Raw genomic sequence first — 20,248 nt, 5'->3', positions numbered from 1 at the left:
ACGGGGCGTGGCAAGGAGAACCCAAACTCCGCCCAACTTGACTCCGCCCTCGACAGGAGGGAAACAAGCGAGCGTGCGCGCCTCCGGCTCTCCTGGGAAGAGTAGTTCGATTCTGTCCGCTCTGAGCGCTTTTGGGAGATGTAGTTTCTGGTCCGTAGGCGGGACGGAAGGAGCGGGGGAGGCCCCTTACGCAAACTACAATTCCCGAAGGGGACCGCGGTGAAGGGGGGTGGGAACTGAACATGGCGGCGGTGGTAGCTGCTACGGCGCTGAAGGGCCGGGGGGCGAGAAATGCCCGCGTCCTCCGGGGTAAGGAAAGGGTCCCCGGGGAGGGCCGTACTGCAGGAGACCCTCTTTTTTTCACATCCCTCCCGGCGACAGCAGGAGGTCAGAGCTGTCGATTCCTGCTCGCACCCCTCTGCAGGGTCTTAAAGAGTCTGGGGGCCATAAGGTGGTCTCTAAAGCTCACCCAGCCCATCCCTCTGCGTTCAGGTTACACAACGCCTCTGGGGTCTTGCTGCGCGAGGGAGTCCCAAGGAAGCCTTTTAGACTCCCGCGCTCCAGGTGTTTCACACTCACCGCAGTGCAGAGGAAAGAGCCCTGCGCTTCTGGAGGCTTGGGTTCTAGCCCCGGATAATTACCAGTTTGACCTTGGGCGAAGAAGTTCGTCTCTTTGGGCTTCAGTTTTCCTCTTCTATAAAACGAGGGGACGGAGTAGACAACCTTTAGGCTCCCTTCCATTGCTAACATTCTGCGGTTTGCAAACATTTTCGCGGATTTCTTTCCTGCGTTTCAAGTGAGTCCCACTGCAGTCCTTCCCATCCTGTCTTGTGATGAGGTAAAGAACAACCAAACTCTCTCTCCTGGCACCAGGGTAATAAGCCCACAGTGACGTGGAAGTGGCTTCCAAAGGTGTCACCTCGATGGCGATTTTCCCATTTGCCTTTGGATTATCCCTGGCACTTGTTACACCATACTGCAGTCACCTCCCTTCCTCAGATGTCAACCACTCTTCCCCAGGCTTTCTCCTCACCCTCCTACTGACCTTCATTATCTCTATCCACAGGGATTCTCTCAGGAGCCACAGCTAACAAAGCTTCCCAGAACAGGACCCGGGCACTGCAAAGCCATGGCTCCCCAGAGTGCAAGGAAGAGCCTGAGCCCCTGTCTCCTGAGCTGGAATACATTCCCAGAAAGAGGGGCAAGAATCCCATGAAAGCTGTGGGACTAGCCTGGTGAGTTTTAACCCTTTGCCCACCAATAGGGAATGGCACCAGGGGAGGGTGGGACCTAGAAACTTATCTAAGTGTTTGGTGGGAAGATGAATCCAAGATTGTGGAGACAGATGTGCTGGGTGCAAGGACTGGGGATCTGGAAAGAATGGGGCGGGGAGGTTGGAAAGTGTGTGCACAGGTTTTCTGTGGAGTAAGCTGAGCTAATTGGATTTGAATTTGGTTCCCTGGCCTCATCTTTTTGGGAGAGCTTGGGTGAGACTCAATTGAGGTTTTACCTAGAAGGCGTTCAGTACATTGTTATTCAGATTCAACTCTGACCTTAATACATGTTATTGATTGATATTAAAGGGGAGGGGAAATTAACCTTTTTTTCAGCCCCTTAGGTATTCCAGCCCTTTACAGTGTAATGGTTTGGTCTTTCTGGTAAATACTACATCCCCACTTCACGGCTGAGAGAACTGAGGGTCAGAGCTGGGATTCTTATCAGGTCTTGTGACTCCATGCCCTTTTCCCCACACCAAAGTGCTCCCAAGTAGCAGTTACTCAGAATTAGAAGGGGATTGTGGGAGAGGGTGTGGGGCAGTTTAGGCAGAGGGAAACTCTGCCAAGACTTGAAAGAGGATGGGCTGTCAGGAGAATCATGCACCGCCGTACATCAGGATTGCAGGGCTCAGTGTTGAGAAGTGTCACTCCAGCTACAGAGTAGGCAGAGATCCAACTACATTGGGCCTGTTGTGCCATTCCTAGGTGTTTGAACTTGGCTGAGGAGTGATGGAGAGCTGTGAAGGGATTTTATGCAGGGCAGTGGCAAGATCTGATTTGTGTGGGGCCCTCCAGCAGCCAGTGTGGAGGCTGAATAGACAAGAGGTGTTGAGTTCTCACAAAATCAGTGAAGCTGGAATGAGATTTCTCCCCAGCTCCTCTGGCTCAGACATGGCCCCTCCCCAAACCCCATGCACATCTCCCCACCCCTAGGGCCATCGGCTTCCCCTGTGGTATCCTCCTCTTCATCCTCACCAAGCGGGAAGTGGACAAGAACCGTTTGAAGCAGATGAAGGCTCGGCAGAACATGCGGGCATCCAACACGGGCGAGTATGAGAGGCAGAGGTTCAGGGCCTCCTCCCAATACGCCCCATCTCCAGAAGCTGGGTCTGGGGCACAAACCTGAGGAACACTGCAGCCCTCCCCTAGACTGTATTGACTGTGGCCTCCAAACTGCAAAGTCCTTTGGGTTTGGCTGCAAATCTGGTCTTTGCCTCTAAGGTCCACCAGAGGGCACACAAAGCCCAGGCTGCTGCCAGCACCCATCCTTCCTCCCTACCCTCACCTCCCCGAAACCAGCCAAAGGCTAATAAAGTTATTGAGTGTTGAAGTGGAAAGGAACTGGGACTGGATTTTTGAGTCCCTTGGGACGGGAGGGACCGAGGGTGGGGCTGGCTACTTCTGTGTGCTGTCTCACAAAAGCATTCAGTGTTCCCGTCTTAATGGTTCGGGAAACCACAGAGTTCAGCAGCAAGCCTAGGCTCAGGCCCCGGAGACCAAGCCCCACAGAGCTGCTGGCCAGGAGGGTGGAGTCTCTCTCAGCTTTGAATAAATAAAAACAAAAAACTAAAAAGGGCATTGAGGGTGTGAAAGAAAAAAAAAGCACTACTCGTGGCTGAGTGCAAATGACTCAACCTCTCTGGGCTTCAGTTTCGCTGTAAGAGGTTTTGGACTAGTGATCCCTAGGGCTGGTGACCTAAACCTGAACCTGTGCCCATTTCCCCCACCCCAACTATGAAATTATCTGCACACATACAGCTTTGTGGGAGAGAGTTCATGAGCTTTGGTTGAGGGTTTGTGGTGTGAGAGGTCACGGGCTGAGTGGTGCCCACAACTCCCAGCAATGCAGGTTGAGCTCTCACCAGCCTTTCACATCCATCACCAGGAAGCACTGGGGCAGAGTGTACTTGGCTATCTTAGAAATGGTGGAAGACAGCAAGTAGCTGCTTTGGGCAGAGCCAGACCGAAGGTGAAGAAAACCAGAGTCAGGTGGGGTTTTAACTTCTAAACATAAATCTTTATTACACTTCTAGTTATGTCCTTTTACATGATATACTTAGGACCAAGGACTTAATAGGAGTCCTAATTATACCCTTGGGCTGATTTGCTTTCCTCCCCACCCCATAGAGTGATCCTTGTGCTCCTTCCCCCTTCCAGCTTTAGGCACTTGGTGTCACGAAGAAAGCAGTAGCTGGCTGGGGAGATGGGTCCTGTCTAAAATCCCCCGTGAGAGTTAAGAACAGAGGGGAAGTGTCCCTCCCCTTAGGGCCCTCCCCAGGTTAGCAGAGGGAAAGAACGCGGAAGCTTCCACACGTGCCACTGCAGGCTTCTCCAGCTCTCAGACCGGGCGGGGTAACCCCAAGGCTACTTCCCTGCCCCCAGCCCAGCCTCTTCATCCTGGTTCCTTCCTGGCTACACTTACCCCTAACAAACCACCCTGTCCCTCGACCTTTGCCCCTTGAGCTGCCTGAGCAATAGGAGCAGGAGATCCCCCTAACCAGAGATCTCAGAAGCACCAGGGAGCACCCTCCACCCTGCCCCCACCCCAGGCAGCTTCAGAGAAGGAGAATGGGGACCAGATGGCTGCAAATGGGCCTGCGTTCTCTGCCACCGCAGCTATTAGGAAGCCCAGGGTAGATACTGCTCTGTATTGGCCCCTGTGCTTGACTTTGCTTGCTCTCATCTTCCTCCCCCGCCCCAACCTGGATAAACGGTATATACATGCCATCAGAAGGGGAGCTGAAGCAGGGGGACCCACAGGCACAGATCTTGTATACCTCCCTGAGTGGGGAGGTTTGCCAGAGAAGTACGGCATAATGGTGTAAGAGTCCCAGAGGCAGAGGACAAAGCTCTTTGTTAGGGGATGAGGGAAGAAAAAGCCCCAGCTACTTAGGCCAGAAGCCTGTGGCAATGGTGGGAGGGGAAACCTTATCGCCCTGAAGTCACTTCTACCCCCATATTCCCTTTTAGTTATGGAAGAGGCTCTTGTCATCCCTTCCCCTCCAACCCCAGCAGTTAAGAAGAATTTGGTGCCACACAGTGGGTACATCTTCAGCCTAGTCCCTGCCAAGCGCTAGTTCCCAGTTCCTCCAGCCCCACCAGGTGGTACCCACACATCCACAGCCAGAGAGGCCACCCACTCAGGACAGAAAGGAAACTGGGCATATTACTTGAGGGGAAAGAAAGGGGTCTGTGGCCCAGACCCCAGTCACAAGGCCCAGCCCTCTAGGGATGGAGAGCCTTGGGTGGCATAGAACGGGGTGCTCTTTAATCGCGGCTCCCCACCAGCTGCAGCACAAAGGTGAAGATGTAGATGATGTCCGTGTAGATCTGCAGGGCGCCAGTGATGTAGTCCTCTGGGCTGATGGTGTGCTTCCGGTTCCCCAGGACCAGTTGCGTGTCATAAGCCAGGAACTACAGGGACAGGCTCAAGTGAGGACCCAGGGGCACAGTGCCAGAACTTGTTTCTGGTCAGCAGATCTGTCCCTGGAGCCTCTGTGCCATGCAGCATTGTGCTTAGGGGACACATTAACAAACGGCATAACACACAGTCTCTACCCTCAGAGTCTGCAAAGGAGGAGAGGCGCCCTGTCTCTGCAGTGCGGCCTGCTGAGTGTTCCACAGCGGGCAGTGGGAACGAGAACAGGCGGGGATGCCCAGAAAGGCGGTGCGACCTCTTGGCAGTGGGAGAGGGAAGGGTCAAGTCGTGCTCCATCTGCTCAGTCCCTCCTCTCCCTCCCCTCAGCTCTCCTTCCCAGGGGGGAGAGGTCCTTACTCACCAAGGTGAAGCAAATGGCCCCCAGAGCAGCATAGACCATATGGAGCCAGTAAACCTGGGGAGAGGAAACAGGGGTGGTGTTAGAAATCTTAGCAAAGCATGGACCAGGGCGGGCACTCAGGACCAGCTTCCCCTGGGATTCTGGCATCCAAGTGGGTAGGTCCAGGAAGCTACCTATGTGAAAGGACCACCTCTGCCTTCCAGATCCTGGAAGAGATTGAGAATGGTAACACATTTAGCAGGGAAAACAGCCCATCCTCCCGGGGCCGTGTAAAAACCAACCTCCGAAGAGAGTTAAGTTACAGAGGTGTCCATATATTTCTGGGGAAAAGGTGGTTGATTTACAGCTCTGGGAGGGGTGGACTCAGGCAGGTACTGGCTGGAGAGCCTTACCACGCATCCCAGTCACTGTCAACTTTCAGGACAGCAGTCTCACAGCCCAGCCTGGGAGGGACAGACTAAAGAGAGCTGGGAGGGAAGCCCCCCAACCTCCATGATGAACATCAGAACCAGAGTGTACCCCCAGGGCAGCCCTGCTACACAGCCTTCCAGGTGCCTGTGCACAGAAGGGCAGGGCCAGCCCACGGCCAAGTACGAAGGCACCTCTCTTGTTCGTGTGCTTCCTCTCCCAGCACTGTTCTCCCCGCTCTGCCACAGGCTCTCCCCCAGCTGACTAGAATAAAAGAGGAGTTGGACGCAGCGATCTCTAAGGTTCCTGTCCCCTCTGGCCCATCTCCTGGTCCTCCGGGTACCCCTTCCAGCCTGCCTCCTAGACCCTGGTCTCGCTGGCAGACAGCTCTCACCCACTACTTCCCACAGGAGTTCCGAGGTGTTGTCCAAGGCCTCAGGTGCTATGGCTCCCAGGGCCGTAGGTCACTAAAGAGGAACTGTACCCTAACCCAAAGGATGGGCCTCAGCTGGTGCCTTTGCTAGTCGGTGGGGAGGTTCCCAAGTCAGAGCCCACCCAGGGGCCTGTGGGCCTGCTGCACTCATTACACAGAAAGTCCTCCCCAGGCCCTGGGTCTGCGGACCCCAGCTCTCCCAAGACACTCACATATTTGAAGGCCAGCACAATGGCAGTGACAATCCCAGTCACCATCATCACTATTCCCAGGACACAGAAGAGGCCTGTGCATGAGGTGAAGTCCACCTGCCAGGGAGGAAGAACGAGGCCCCTGTCAGACGAGTTCCACACCAGCAGCCCAGCCAGACTGGCCCTGCCTCCTGGGGGTCCCCGGGCTGCCTCCTGGGGGTGTGGAAGTGAGAGCCCAGGGACAGACAGGAAGCAGCTCTGCAGGAAGGGGACTAGGGTCTCCGAGGGAAACCCCCAGGGCAGGGGTCTGGGCCCTCCCAGGTCTGCTCAAGTGCCACCCTTAAGGGCCAGCTCTATACAAGAAAGGGGCAGAGTGGCCATGGAAGGGCCCTTTGTACCCTCACCTTGGTCTGGAAGCAGAAGATGGTGACCGAAATGGACACCACAGCAGTGATGATCATCGCAATGATGACGGCCTTGGTCTGATACATGCTGGAGGGAAGGTGGTGAGAGAGGCCAGAGGCACATGTGATTGACTTCAAAACCACCACTTCTGGGTGGCCCCTTCCCAGGATCCCCTGTGCAGATGGCCAGCCTAGGGTGCCCCACTGCCCCAGAACACACACTTCCCAGGAGCATGGCGGGCTGTCCCTGACCATACCTGGCAATGGTGCCGGTCATGAAGCCCAGGGCAAGAGTCTGAGGAAGGGAAAGAGACCAGAGTGAAACAAAGAGGGGAGGCATGGCTGTGGTGGAGCGTCAGAGCTGGGGGTAAATGTGACTGGGAGACCCAGGCAGAGGTCAGGATATGGTGACACAGAGAACCAGAGACATCTCCCACAGTGGCACTGCCAGCCCTCCCTCACCTCATCTCACACCCCCCTCCACCCCAACTCACAAAGAGGGTCAGCAGGATGATGTTCCATGGGAAGCGGCGTCTGAAGGGAGAGAGACCTTGACTGAGTGACTCAGGGCCAGCCAGTCAACAGAGAGTCCTTTAGCACAAGGAAGTTCTTGGCTCGGGGGAGGGGAGGCTGGCTTAGTTTGTGGTACCTGCTCAGGTGTTCTATGCTGGGACAGCAGAGGGTGATAGGGCAGACTGGGGCTATGGGGCCACAGAGACCTGGACTGGTTTGCAGCTCTTACACTATCTGTGCCACTGAGAAAGTTACTCAGCTTCTCTGAGCCTTGGGTTCCTTCTATTTGTTAAGTGGTTAGAATGTTACAAATCTTGCAGTGTTGTAAGAATGATGGCTAAGGTACTTTATTTGTTTCCTCCCCCACCACCACCCCCAAATTAGAGAAAGTTTAACCAGCTGGGCTACATAGGCTCAGGGGAAAAGTTACAGAAGCAAGAGAGAGTCCCCTGGACCTTAGGAGGGAGAAATGCAAAGGTTTGGCAGGGCTGGGCTGCAGGAAGACCAAGGGGGAGGGGGGGAGTTAGGGAGCTGGAAGAGCCAGGTACTTTGTACACAACAGAAAGTAGCTGCTATCATCCTCATTGTTGCTTTTAAGTCTCCACTCAGCTGCTACAAGGATACCCCTTTCTTCCCAAAAGATTTGGTCCCACTCCTGCCCCCTGCCATCCCTTCTCATTGTCTAAGTCTTGGGGACTCACCTGGGTCCCTGGCAACAGGCAAGGGTCAGGTAGGTAGCCAGGAAGACGGCACTGGGGAGAAAGAGACAGGGAGTAGTCCGCAGGCCTGATCTGCTCCTCAGCCACTCCCGGCCCGGCCTGGCAGCACTCGGCAGGCCAGCAGGTTGGAGCCCACAGAGCTGTTTGGAAGTCTGAGGGGGAGCTACCCAGTAGGATAAGGTTACCGGAGCCAAGGGCACTGAGAAGCTCTGTAATGGGGGCGGGGCAGCCAGACGAGGGTGAAGGCGGCCTTAGCAGACAGGCCAATAGAACGTGAAGACCACTGTGCCGGGCACGTGCTGCCTCAGTCCCCAGCCCTGCTCCAGGCAGCTCTGTGCTGCTGCTGCTGCTCCTCCCTGGACGGTGGCACCCACACCCACGCTGCCCAGCACAGATGGCAGCCTGGGAGCCCCTGCCCTGAGAACAGCCAGACAACTGTCACCCCTTTTCCCCTTGCTCCGAATGTAGACTCACTAGGATACGTAGTAGACAGCCGTGTTTCTCCTCACGAACTCGCCGACTGGCTGCCTGTGGAGCAGGACAGGACAGGACAGGAGTCACAGCCACTTCCTCTAATTGCCCGAAACCAGTGGACCCGAGTAGAAGGCCCACCCCACCCTGGCCCCTGGCAGGTGCCCCAGAGCAGGCCCAGGACCCCAGAGCTGCTCAGAGAGGGGCGGAGGGGCTGGAGACTCACACAAAGGTGAAGATAGCAATGATGGCCACCGTGATGAGCAGCTGGATGGAGATGATGCTGTAAACCTGGAAAACAGACGGGGTCACCATCCCACGCCCCTGGCCTCTCCCCAGGAAGCAGCCAGCGCCCCCAACACCAAGGAGCCCAAAACACTCCTCCTCCCCGTCTGTTAGTGGTGGGGAGGGCCTCCCTCATCGTGAAGGATCCACTCTTTGCACTTGAGAGCCCTCCCCCGCTGCAGCCAGGCGGAGAGGCTGGCTCACGTACTGCTCATACCCCAGAGCTGACCCCCACCTCCAGCTGCCCCTCGACACTCCCACCCCCGTCCGACCCCAGCCTCACTGCATGACCAGGCCTGGCCTCCACGTGCAGCAGCCCAGGCCGACCTTTGTCAGGCACTGTCTACTGAGGAGGGTGCTGTGCCCACAGGAGGTGGGGGAGGGAGGAGCGGGCTGTGGTCATGTCTGCCTTTGAGTTGCTTGCAGTCCAACAAAAGAAAGGAGTTTGGGGAGGGCAGGGCACTTTGCAGAGCCTGCTGAGATCTTCCCAGACCGAATCTGTCCCCGACCCCAAAACAAGGTCACAGAAATAGGAGCAAAGGGTTGGGGGATAGGGGTCAGAAGAGTGCAGGGCTAGAGAGGACCAGGAAGGCAGCAGCCATTTCCATGGGAATGATTGCCCCAGGGCTGACAGGGCGCACCACTGCCCCCACCCAGCCTCACCCCCCACCCCCACCCCCACCCCCCACCACAGCCCGGGGCCCAGTACACTGCCTCCCAGCCCAGGTCTCACCTTTCGGATGAAGGTGTGTCGGACTTTCATGTCTTCCCACTCTCCAGTCCCAAAGCTGTCACTCGCTGCTCTCTCGCCATCATAGCCTGGGCCTGGGGACAGACCACAAGTGACCGACTGGGAACATGTGGCCTCAATCTCAAAGCCTCCACATGATCTCAAACTGAGACTCAGGTACCTCTAGCCAAAAAACAAGTGTTACAACTTGAACTCCTCACCCAAACCAGGTGCCACTCTAGATGCCTGCAGAGTGACCCAGAGCTGGCCTGGGCACCACACAGAGCCACTCGCCCCTGTCATGAAGGGGCAGAACCATTCTGTTGGCACGCACTCACTGGGGGCTCCCGGGTGAGGGTGCCCAGCCCACACCTGGGTGCTCTGGTGTGTGAATGCACGTGGCCTCTGCCGGCAAGAGCTCTCGAACTATCGAGGAAGCCAGCCAGGAAAGCTATGGGGTCAGAGCAGGGGACTCCGGGACAGGAGGAGGAGAAGGAAAGTAGGACCTCGGCACACGTGTGTGGAGGGTGGAGCAGTCTGGACTCAGAGAGGAGACACGTCAGGGGTACAGTCCCAGGACCAGGCGGGACGGGAAGCGTCCGGATGCGCGGGTGCTGCGCCAGAGCCCAAAGGGCCTCTGGCCCTGCTCCAGGCCTCCAGAGATGCTGGCCTCAAAGCATTCCTCAAATGCCTCGCGTGCCTCCCCGACCGCTTTCAAAATCCACATTGGGGGGGGGGGGCGCTTCTCGGAAGTCTCACTGCCTTCTAATCTTATCTCATTTCTGACCAAACAGAAGACTACTTGCCCGGGCAGTTACCAAACATCCAAATGACTTCTGGGTGTTTGCAAAATTCAGATGTTACCTTAAATAACGAGGATTTGTCATCACCAAATTTTAAAAAAAGGTGCCTCAGGTTCCACAGGGAGAGAGGAATCTGGGCGGGGTGGCAGCTGCCTAGTTGGGAATGGTCTCCCAAGGTAACAGCTCTGAGGCAATTAAGTACTTCACCCTGCCACTCTCTCCCGGTGACAGTGAGGCAGCTTCTGGCCTGCCCGATGGACTCAGCCTCCCTCATGAACAAAGGGGCCAACAGGTGGCCCCGAGGGCTAGGTCCTGAGGGGAAATAGGAGGTAACAAAGACGGAAGTGGAGAGGCGAAAATCAGATCAGCAGGGAACTGAACAGGAAGGAAAGGAGGTGGTCTCTCGTGCTGTGCCCCTCCTCCCAGCCCCTCCTCCCAGCCCAGGGACTCACCGTAGTGCATGGGCATCGGGTGCACGGGGGGCATAGGCTGTGGGTAGCCAGCAGGGTGACCGTAGCCCGGCTGTGGGTAGGCAGGGTAGGCAGGGTACCCGCCAGGCAGGACGGATGGCTGCCCGTAGCCCCCCTGGGGTGAGGGGTACAGGGGGTTTCGGTCCTCGTACGGAGGTGGAGCGCTGGGGTTGGACATGGCCGCTCAGGGCTGAGGGGCGACCCAGCTGCTGGGACCTGAAACGGGAGGTGAGAAAAGCGGTCAGGAACGCCCAGGCCCGGCCGCTCAGCCTGGTGCCGGGCCTCCCTGGGAGGCGACCCCGCACTTTCCCTCCGCCCGGGTGTGTCGCTCTGCCCACAGGCCATCCTCCCCTTCTCCACAGGCCCCTGCCCCCCGCATTCACACCAGCTTTCGGTCCACAGCCCTCTGCGCTGTGCAGCGTCCTGCCAACGGCAGGTGGGGGCAGCGGGAGCCCAAGAGGGGGGTCCCTGGGCATCAGTGGGGTGAGCAAAGAGGTGCAGGGGCCTGGGACCTCCCTGTGATCCTTTAAGAAAAGCTTCTAGTGACCAGGGAAGAAGCTGATGGCCCAGCAAAGCCTGGTGAGTCACAGGGCCAGCTGGGACCCATTGAAGGGGTCAGCCCAGCCTCCATGGCAGCTGGCTGGAGTGCCGGGCCTGAAAGGCAGAGCTGGGAAGGAGCCAAGGCCCTGGGCGCAGGGTGGGGGAGGAGGCGAAGAACAAGCCAGCCCCAGTGCTGGAGCTACCAGGCCCAGAGCGGGAGGGCAGAGGGCCCGTGGACAGTGGCAGACTGAGTCAGGGGACGCCTGGGGCCTGGGGGGGGGGGTGTACACAGAGCTGGGAGCTGGCACAAAAAGGCAGGCCTGAGACAGGATTTTCTGGTTCCTTCAATAGCAGCCTCGGTGTGCTGGGCATGTGGCAACCTATCCACTGTTCTCTTCACAGGCTTCCCAGGGAGTGGGCCATGCTGGCGCGGCCTCGAGGGCCCCTGGCAGGGCGAGTCGTGCATTTTGAACCCCAGGGTCTCTGGTATCCCTGTGATTCCTGCATGTCTCCCCCCAGGCGCAGTGGCTAGCAGGGAGAGGAGCACTGAGGATTCGGGCTGCGAGGCCCAGATGCTCAGTCAGATGAGGGAACCATGACTCAGAATAGCAAACTAGCAGGTTAGCGGCACCACCAGAATCGAGGCCTTCAGGGTCCTCTCTGTTACGCTGCATTCTTTATGCCTCTTAAGCCAGATACATCCCTGCTGGCATGGTGTCCCCTCTGAAGCGACAGAGATGGGAACTAGGGAAGAGCAAAGAAGGAGGTCCTGGGAAGGCCCCTTTAGGGACAAGCCCCGAGAGTCTGGGCCCCTTGTCAGGGCCACCACCTCCCCGCAGAGCATCCCCCAAGGGGCAGACCTTTCAGACCCCACAGGGAAGAAGCAAGCACTCCCCCCACAGCCCCGCCCCATCCAGGTCAGCAGACAGCCTCGGAGCCTCTGCTGGAAGGAAAGGGGAAGCGGCTGTTGAGGGCACCTGCACAGTCCGGGGGGCAGATAGAGGGCTGTCTTACCCCTTCTCTCTCACACGTGGGACGGTGCTGGGAGGAGGGGCAGGGCGGGGCAGGCAGAACAGTCTGCGGAACAGGCCAGTCTCTAAATGGCTTGTTTTGAGGAAAGCCATTCCCCATCTCCCCAGAGTAAATGGACCAGCACAGCAAGACTGTGTCAGGTCAGAAGTAAGAAAGATGTCCTGACAGTGAGGCTGTGACACAGCACTAGGGCGTCAAACTGGGGGCGTGGTGGCCTGCATCATGCAGTGGAGGCTCCTGAGGACAGTGGGAAGGAAGGGACAAGGGGGACTGAATACCTGAGTGCTATGAGCTTAAGAAACTGAGATACTAACTTCTGAAATGTTCTATGTTTATATAAGGGTGAGAAAATATTCATAAGTACTTACAATATGTACTCTCCTTCACAGACTTTTTAAAAACAAAGACAGACCAGGGTCCCCTTCCATGAGGCAGGAGGCTCCTTCTCCCCGAACCCCTCCATCCACTCCCTGCAAAAGCCCCTTCTAACTCCACCAAGAGAGCAGAACAGTGGCCCATGTGCAGGAAGAGGGACAGACAGGTCACCTTTAGAGTCGGGTTGTCTCACGATTACCGTCATCTCGGCACCCTGAACCCACCTGACGGCCACCTTCGGGTGGTGGCACATTGGTGAACAGGCTAAACACAGCCTGAGAGCCCCTGCCAAGATGGGTCCTGTGGTCAGAAGCTCCAGCTGAGCCACCAAACTGTGTCGCCAGTGCCTAGTTCTGTCACCTCCTTGGGGTGCACCTCTGTGAAATGAGCTGAGCGGACCAGGTGTTCTCTGAGCTCATTTCCAGCCCCAACAGACAGACCTCCTGTGACCTCCCTGAGAAGCCAGGCCGTGTGACACCGGCCCTCTGCCTGGCCAGCCAGCTGCCTGCCCCTCCCTCCTTCCTCCTTCCTCAAAGCAAAGCCAGACAAACAGGTCCACCGCAGGCTGCGGAGTGAGTCAAGGAGAGCAAGGCTGGCCTTAGACGGGCCACCAGGGTTCTCCAGAGGCTGCTGACTCACGAGGACTCCCTCCATACTCCCACCCCCCTCTGATCCTTCTAGCCTCAGAGGAGTTCACCGCAGGTCTGCCGGCGGGAACACAGCAGGTCACAGCCCAGTTTCCTGGGGCCACGGCCACCATGCCGTGCTCACCGGAGGCGGCACTGACCACGTCACCTCACCTTGCCCCCGTGTCTCCCCCTGGAAACTGGGTCTCACACCATGGGAGTGTCCTCCACGGGGCCGTAAAAATTAAATGAGAAAACAGTCATAGAACACTGAGAATGGTGCCTGACCCCTAAGAAACAGTAAACATTGACTATTTTTAGTTATTTCATTAAATCCGCAAACAGCCCAACAGAGTAGATAATGCCATCGCCCCTACTTGCAGGCGAAGGCACAGAGGCTTAGAGAGCTCAGTCAGCTGCACGAGGTCACTCAGCCAGGGTGCGAGGGCATCGGGGCTGTGCCCCCACATGGGCTCCGGAGCCCATGCTCCTGGAGCCCGCTCACGTGCCTCCTCCGCACACCTGTCTGTCCAGACTTCTCACGGCTCCCCCGGTAACACCCTCGAATGGCGGCGGAGGCTTACACAGCCGGTGGGCTCAGAGCCATTGAGCCCCTGCCCTAACCCTGAGTTTTCCAGCCCTGCGCCTCCACCAGGAGGAAGAGAGGCTGGTCAGAGAGGGGGACTCTCACACCCAGGAGCCAAGATGAAACTCGCTAGGTCAGGGCAAGCCCGCCCCTCGATTTACCAAGCAGACAGCCGCGGTGCAGGCAGAACAGCGACCTGCCCTTGGTCGCAAAGCGGGGCCTGGGGTTAGGACCACGTCTCGGGCCTCTGATGTAGAGGCCCAGGCACAGGAGAGAAGGAGTGTCCAGACCCATCAGGGGAGCGGCTGAGCTCAGCCACACTCACCTCTGAGCAACTCCAGGTGAGCAGGTGCCTCGGGCTCAGGGCTGCCAGCGCTGGCAGCTTCTCGGCCTGCGTGACAGCCCAGGCCGCCCCCTCATCGAGACCTCAGCTAGGGATGAGGTTGGGGGCTGGCACTGGCTTAGGTGGCAGGGAAGGGGGAAATGCTCCGTGTTCACTTTCACAGCCATGACGGAAGGTGGGAGCCGGAGAAGAGTGTAGAGTTGGAAGAGAAGGAGGGGACAGAGGAGGGAAACAACCCAGAGGAGAGTGAAGATGATTCATGCCCAAAGCCCAGGAACCAGGAACCAGGTCATCCGGGCAGCCATTGAGGGGCTCGCAGTCTCCAGGGGCTTAAAAAGACTGTTAAGGTTCCCCATGGGAAGCCAGAATTTTCCTCAAACACAGTGAGCATTCAGCTTCTACTGGACACACTCCAGGGGCAGACAGCAAGACCGTTCCACTGGCGGCAGCTTGAATCACTAGGACATTCTTCCTCACAATGCCTGTTACCAAGACATTCGGACTCTGCCCTGTCCTTGCCATGTAACAGACCTAAGTTTTCTCCCCTCTCGTGGCCTCGCTCCCTCGTCAGGAGATCCTCTCCTTCCTCCTGCAGGACCCCTGGACCCGGCCATCGCAGTAGCAGAAGCGGGTGGGCGCAAACGCAGGATGTGCTGGCTGTCAGGGTTTTCAGGTGCAGCCTTGGGGAAGCACCTCCTTCCCCCAAAGCTCAGCCACTATGCTCCTAGCCAGGTGAGGCCCAGCCCAGCCCAGGCCCCGGCTGCCCTGGGCTGGGCACCTGAAGGGTTAAGGCTCTGGAATCTACAGAGGCCTGCCTTACTGGGGTTACAGCAAAAGGGTGTGTATGTTTGAGGGAGGGGCCAGAAAGGAGCAGCTGACTGGTCCAGGCAGCGTGCCCTCCTCCCTGCCAGGAACGGGTGCCCGGAGCCGAATGGAAAGAATAGCTCAGAGTGCACATCTCAGGAAACCCCACCCAGCAGGCCCAGGAGGGCAGCCCCTGGCCCACTGTGACCTGGTCTCTGGTAACAGTCTCTTTACTTCTCTCTTCCTTTACCTATTCCAATTCCCCCAGCTCTCTCCCCTCCACCCTTCCCCAACCCCCCCCCAAAAAAAAAAAAAAAAACCAAACTTCACATTCCTACCCCAGCACACAGCCACCAGGGCACAAGAGTACAAAGATACACCCAGGTGTTTGGGCAGGTCACCAGGCCTGATGCACATGGACCAAGGGGCCCGGAACCAACTTATCCTTTTGTCCTCCTGGCCCCTGGGATTAATAGGATGATGCTGAGCGGTGAAAACCTGAAACGTCAGAGCTGGAAAGGACTCTAGAAATCATCTAGTCATTTGACAAACCCCAGAGCCAAGACAGTTCCCGCCTCAGCTCTCTGCGTCACGGGTTCTGAACTTCATCCCCAGCCCTGCCCACTGAGAACAGTCCACCCATTTCCCGAGCTCTGTGTCCGAGTGCTCAGAAATAGACTAAGAAGTCATGGTTTCCCTCCCAGCCTCCGTCTCCAGCCAGGGCAGCCTCTCTCCAGCAGAGACGGAGGGGGGTGGCTCCAGGCTCCACGGAAGGGGAAGCCGCTCTCCAGAGCAGGGAGGGTCCAGGCACCCACAGCTCCCCCGTCACGCTTCTCTGCAGGCCGAACCATGTCATCAGTGTGGTAATCACGAAGCCCCAGACAAGTCCGTGTCAGAAGGGCCTGGGAGCGCAGATCAGGAGTGAGGAAGCCATTAGGCAGGCAGGGAGGGAAGAGAATCACTTACGGCGAGTAGTGAGCACTGGGTACTTGGGCACACAGGAGCCTCACATCGGCCCTGTGACAGGCACACTCTTATCTCCACTCTACAGATGACAAAGCTGAAATTCAGAGGGAGACAGACCTAAGGTCCAGAGCAGGCGAGCAGCAGGGAGGGGGCTGAACTCAGATCTGACGTCTGATCTTATACCCGCCTGCAGCAGATGCCTCTGAGACACCCCCACCAGTCACCTGTGTGATGAGGTCAGCACCCAGGGCGGGGCGGAGGTAAAAAATACCTTTGCTTTTGATAACCGGTCCCTTTCCCTTTGTAGGAAGTTGGTCCAGGCCAGAGCCCTGGCCATGATGCCACTGTGTGAGTCAGGATAGGCCGCTTCCCATCTCTGGACTCAGTTGTCTCCTCTGACAAGGAGCACACCGAACCAAAATATCAAAGTCCATGCCAACTCCACAGTCTCTCCTTTTGAGTGAATAGCCTAACAAACCAGAACATGAGGCTTCAGGGCAGAATGACCTACTTCCTGGGGAATTTAGGCTAAGGTTACGACTCACGCGAACTGGTCTGGAGGACCGTCCACAGAGGCATGTGGCATGTTCTGGGTGTGGGGGTGGCCATAACCCTGTCCTCCCAGACTGCCCCTATATTGCCCTGTGGACTCTACGGCAGCATTTCCTAGGGGCTCACTCACCCCAGAACCTGCAGAGAAACACACTAGTGCTGGAAGAGAAAGAACAAGGCAGAAAGCCAAGAGCCCTAGGTTCTAACTCGACCACTAACCGGCCTCCTTTCCCCCGAATCAGCCCACACGAGGGAAATGCGCAGAGGCTTGTTCCCCAGAACCAGAGTGGAGTGCTAGAATCACCAAGCCTGGTGTTTCCCGGACTGCTCTAGAGAACAATGCCCCAGGAGGCAGAGGTGACGAGCTCTGAAAAGAGATCAGTCTGAAGAACCACCCGCACCCCCTCTGGAGGTTCCCACGGCACAGGGCCACCGGGCAGCCCTGCAGGGAGCAAAGCCGGCCAACTTTGATGAATCCAGTGAACTTCAAGCTTTCTTAGGCTCGAAACATTTTCATCAAAACACACCTAATTAATAATATCCTATGGAATGCTAACCAGGCCACCTTTGATTTAACAGACAGATGCAACCCTGAGAGTGAATTGTGTCCTAACTCCTATCCTTCTTTTTAAGTTGAGATACAAATGACGTAACATTGTGCTAAGTGTCAGGTGAAAGACACAATAATTCAATATTTGTATACACTGCAAAATGATCACCACAGGAAGTCCAGTTACCATCCGTCACCATACAGACTTACACAATTTTTTCTTGTGACAAGAACTTTTAACATTTACTCAGCAACTTTCGAACATGCACTACAATATTACTATCTAACTGCTTCTAACTCCTACCTTAAAGCCCCTGTCCTTACACACAGCCCCTGAACACAGTCACACTGAGCAGCAGGCAGTCCCTTTGCTCTCAAGTCAGCTCAGTGCCGGGACCCTCTGCAGGAGTCCGTCCTTCCCCTCCCCTGCAGCTGCTCCCATAATCGCCACAGTGGGATGGATCTACTGCCAAGGGCTGGGTGGCATCCCCAACTAGCATCGAACCAGCAGGCTGGCACCCCCTGACTTCATGTTAACACAACAGGAACAAAAATACAACTCGGCACACCCAAGAGTAAGGCCTCACTCTCATCTTCCTCCCTGACCAATGTACTGAGTGCCCTCTAGGCACCCGGCACTGTGGCCTGTGGACTTCTGGATATCATTTCTACTTCAAAAACCAAATCCAGGTTTTGGCCTAGAATTCCAGAATCTTAGGGGTGGAAGACTCTGTCAAGGCCACCCCCTCTAAGGCGTCCCTAACAGAATACTCCAGAAACCCAGTACCACATTGCTAGCAGAGGCCTTCTTCCCAGAGAGCTGCATGGGCTTCGCCTCTCTGGCCCTCCCCGGGCAGCCCTCTGAAGTCACACAGGTGTGTGTCCCTTCTCCAGGGCTACTGCCCCTGGGTGTGGGGGAAGTTCAGGGGATCCAAGTGCTCTGAGGTGAGCAGCTTCCAGCTGCGGCCCCCAGTCCCGCAGGAGGCGGCTGAGCTGAGGTGGCTGTTAGCTCAGCTCATGTCCTCACACTTCAGGTGTAACCCATTATTACCTCTCCGACTTGCCCGCTTTTACAGTGAGGTCCTGAGATCATGGCGCAAGGACAGAGAGGACACAGGGGACACGGGGGCCCTTGGCACTGTGAGCCCACCACTTTTTTCTAGGATACACACTGGGTCCCTGGGTCCTCATGACTGCAGAGACAGGAAGGGTGAGCAGGTGAGAAGTGCGGCTGCCCCGTCTGTCCCAGACGCAGCAGCCCCAAGGAAGCACCTAGCTCCTGCTGCCACCAGCGACTGGCCAGGCCAAGGGCGCTGGCTTTGAAACCAAAGCTCACCAGTGAGATGAATATTTCAGAGCCCCAGAAAACTGGATACCTGAGGGACCTTCCACGACATGTGGCTCTGACCCTGGTTCCCAGGCCTCCCCGACTCACCCCACGCCCAGGTTCCTCAGGTAGAACCCCACGGAGGACTGCGGGCGAGAGGATGGAGACCCCCGGGGCATGACTGACGCAGAGCCCGCAGGGTGCCAGGCCTCCCACCATTCTTCCTCTACTTGCCCTCGCACTGTTGCCTGGCTCCTTCCCCGTCTCCCTTGTTTACCCCTTTCCCGTTTTCCTGCTCGCTTTTCTCTCTGACCCAAAGAGGCCAGGAAGAGAACAATACTCCCCCTGTAGTCTTCTGAGCCCAGCCTGGAGGAAGTGGCAAGAGCAGGCAAAGTGAGGCAAAGCCTTGGTGACGGCGGTGGCCGCTTCCCCACACCAACCGAGGGCGGGGGCTGCTCACCGTTTCCACCCCGTCTCTCCCCGCACTCACTAGAACGCTCCTTCACCTGTCTACCGCAGGGCCGGCAGCAGGCGCCACCTGAGGCCAGGGCGAGTGCTGCGCCGCCTCCCGCTCCCACCGGTGAGGGCAATGAGGGCCGTGAGGGCCCTTACTTCCACGCACAGCTGGCAACTCCGGGGCTGGCGCGGGGGACACGCCCTGCGATAGGCACGAGCCAGAAAGACGGGCGCAAGACACCCTCCGACCCTGGCCGGCTCGGCTCCCAAAAGTAAACAGGCGACACTCGCCTGCCCCGAGCGCAGAGGGAAAGCGAAACTCCAGTAGAGAGCGACAGATCTTCGTGCTGGCACCGGCTCTCCGCGCACTCCGAGAAAGTTTGGGAGCGCGCGGCCCAGCCCCGGCTCAGTCCCCGCCGGCCCGCAGTCCCCAGCTCCCGCCGGCCGCGACCCTCTGGCTTGCCTAGTCGATCCGGACGGTGTGCTCGCTGCCTCCAGGCGTCGCAAGTCCCGCACCGTCCGCCTGGGCCTAGGCTGCGCTGGGCTGGGCTGGGCTGCGCTGCGCTGGGCTGGGCTGGGCCGCGCTGGGCTGGGCAGCCCCGCCCCGTGGCATCGGCCCGGCGGGGCGGGGTCAGTCGGCGCCGCCGAGGGGGCGCTGGGGTCCGCCCCGGGGTCCGCCCGCTTCCGGCCTGTGGCCGTGACGCATCCACTGGTATTTTCTAATTTAAAGGCAGTACGTAATTACTGATGGAAACTTAGAAAACACAGAAGTACAGATGAAAAGCGCTACATTCCACGCCCTCCCGACTGCCAGCGGGAAGCGCTTGCTTTCGGTGCGTTTTTGCCTTCAGGTATTTTACTTGTTTTTCTAGAGTGAGGTCATATTATGTAAATTTTGTTTATTGCTTTTCTTTTAACTTAGTATTTTATCACAAGCATGTTGTCACAAAATATTCAAAAGCACACTTTAAATGCCTCAAAGTCTTCTATCACATAGCTATGCTGATTTATTAAATCAAATTCCTACTGGACAACAAATGGTTTCCCACTTTTTCATTATTAGATGTAGCCTGTGATGAACATCTTTGACAATTCTTTAAGCCAAATGCACTTCTTAGGTTTCAAACTTCAAACATCCGAACAGCGAGGTGAAACTTAGGATCGCCGCCCCTGCGGGCTAAGACTGTCCGGGTTAGGAGCTGCCCTGGCTCCAAGGGGCAAGCGGAGTCTGAGACCGAGTCTAGGACTGAGCTGTGGATTACTGCTGTCAGGGCACGACCCTGGGCCCAGCGCTTTGCACCCCTCTCTCGGCCCTCGCAAGTGGAAGAAGGCACAGCAGGCCCACCTTACAGATGAGGAAATGGGTTCTGGGAAGTTTTGAAACATTGCCTGTGTTTGCGCAGGTCCAAAGTCCACGTTTTTTCCATTACACCAAGGCTTCCGCTGCTGGTAGCTGAACAGCTTTATTTAAGGTGCTTATCTCATGCTAATAGATGCAGATCAACACTGCCACTCACTGCCTTTCACTGCCTGTTGACCCTTTTGCTTTTTGAGTGGATAAGGGTTGACTGGACAAAACACATCTAGAAATGAACACAGCTAAGCGGC

General features: G+C 57.0%; 2 protein-coding genes across 6 annotated transcripts; one reads left to right on the top strand and one right to left on the bottom strand.

The window, feature by feature from the left end:
• Nucleotides 1–221: 221 nt before the first annotated feature.
• On the top strand, nucleotides 222–2,618 carry LOC119039537 (probable hydrolase PNKD). The gene is made up of 3 exons (XM_037132317.2): nucleotides 222–309; nucleotides 1,067–1,235; nucleotides 2,211–2,618. The coding sequence occupies exons 1-3, from the start codon at nucleotides 243–245 to the stop codon at nucleotides 2,401–2,403; spliced, it is 429 nt and encodes a 142-aa protein (XP_036988212.1). The 5' UTR covers nucleotides 222–242; the 3' UTR covers nucleotides 2,404–2,618.
• Nucleotides 2,619–3,272: 654 nt separating this feature from the next.
• Nucleotides 3,273–19,229, bottom strand: TMBIM1 (transmembrane BAX inhibitor motif containing 1). 5 transcript variants are annotated; one of them, XM_037132312.2, is made up of 12 exons: nucleotides 19,104–19,229; nucleotides 10,466–10,699; nucleotides 9,214–9,305; nucleotides 8,422–8,486; nucleotides 8,199–8,252; nucleotides 7,707–7,757; nucleotides 6,987–7,026; nucleotides 6,750–6,787; nucleotides 6,493–6,580; nucleotides 6,110–6,205; nucleotides 5,057–5,110; nucleotides 3,273–4,691 (listed from the first exon to the last, which is right to left on the bottom strand). In XM_037132312.2, exons 2-12 carry the CDS (start codon nucleotides 10,659–10,661, stop codon nucleotides 4,545–4,547), a joined length of 921 nt encoding a protein of 306 aa, XP_036988207.1. In that variant the 5' UTR covers nucleotides 10,662–10,699; nucleotides 19,104–19,229; the 3' UTR covers nucleotides 3,273–4,544. The 5 variants fall into 5 exon arrangements, with proteins under 5 accessions (XP_036988207.1, XP_036988211.1, XP_036988208.1 ...); XM_037132316.2 differs by lacking the exon at nucleotides 19,104–19,229 and adding an exon at nucleotides 18,932–19,070; XM_037132313.2 differs by lacking the exon at nucleotides 19,104–19,229 and adding an exon at nucleotides 18,675–18,871.
• Between the last annotated feature and the right edge of the window lie 1,019 nt (nucleotides 19,230–20,248).

Source organism: Artibeus jamaicensis, unplaced genomic scaffold (assembly GCF_021234435.1).
Source record: "Artibeus jamaicensis isolate MK-2021 breed Jamaican fruit bat unplaced genomic scaffold, CSHL_Jam_final contig_1015, whole genome shotgun sequence".
In the NCBI taxonomy this organism is placed as follows: Eukaryota; Metazoa; Chordata; class Mammalia; order Chiroptera; family Phyllostomidae; genus Artibeus; species Artibeus jamaicensis.
The sequence above is the reverse complement of the archived record's forward strand: the minus strand, read 5'-3'. Positions and strand labels throughout refer to the sequence as shown.

Coding starts and splice junctions, on each gene's coding strand:
- LOC119039537 (XM_037132317.2), top strand. CDS start 243: ATGGCGGCGGTGGTAGCTGCTACGGCGCTGAAGGGCCGGGGGGCGAGA. Junction 310..1,066: donor AAATGCCCGCGTCCTCCGGG/GTAAGGAAAGGG, acceptor CTCTATCCACAG/GGATTCTCTCAGGAGCCACA. Junction 1,236..2,210: donor AAAGCTGTGGGACTAGCCTG/GTGAGTTTTAAC, acceptor CCCCACCCCTAG/GGCCATCGGCTTCCCCTGTG.
- TMBIM1 (XM_037132312.2), bottom strand. CDS start 10,661: ATGTCCAACCCCAGCGCTCCACCTCCGTACGAGGACCGAAACCCCCTG. Junction 6,581..6,749: donor ATGACCGGCACCATTGCCAG/GTATGGTCAGGG, acceptor CCTTCCCTCCAG/CATGTATCAGACCAAGGCCG. Junction 6,206..6,492: donor TCTTCTGCTTCCAGACCAAG/GTGAGGGTACAA, acceptor CCTCCCTGGCAG/GTGGACTTCACCTCATGCAC.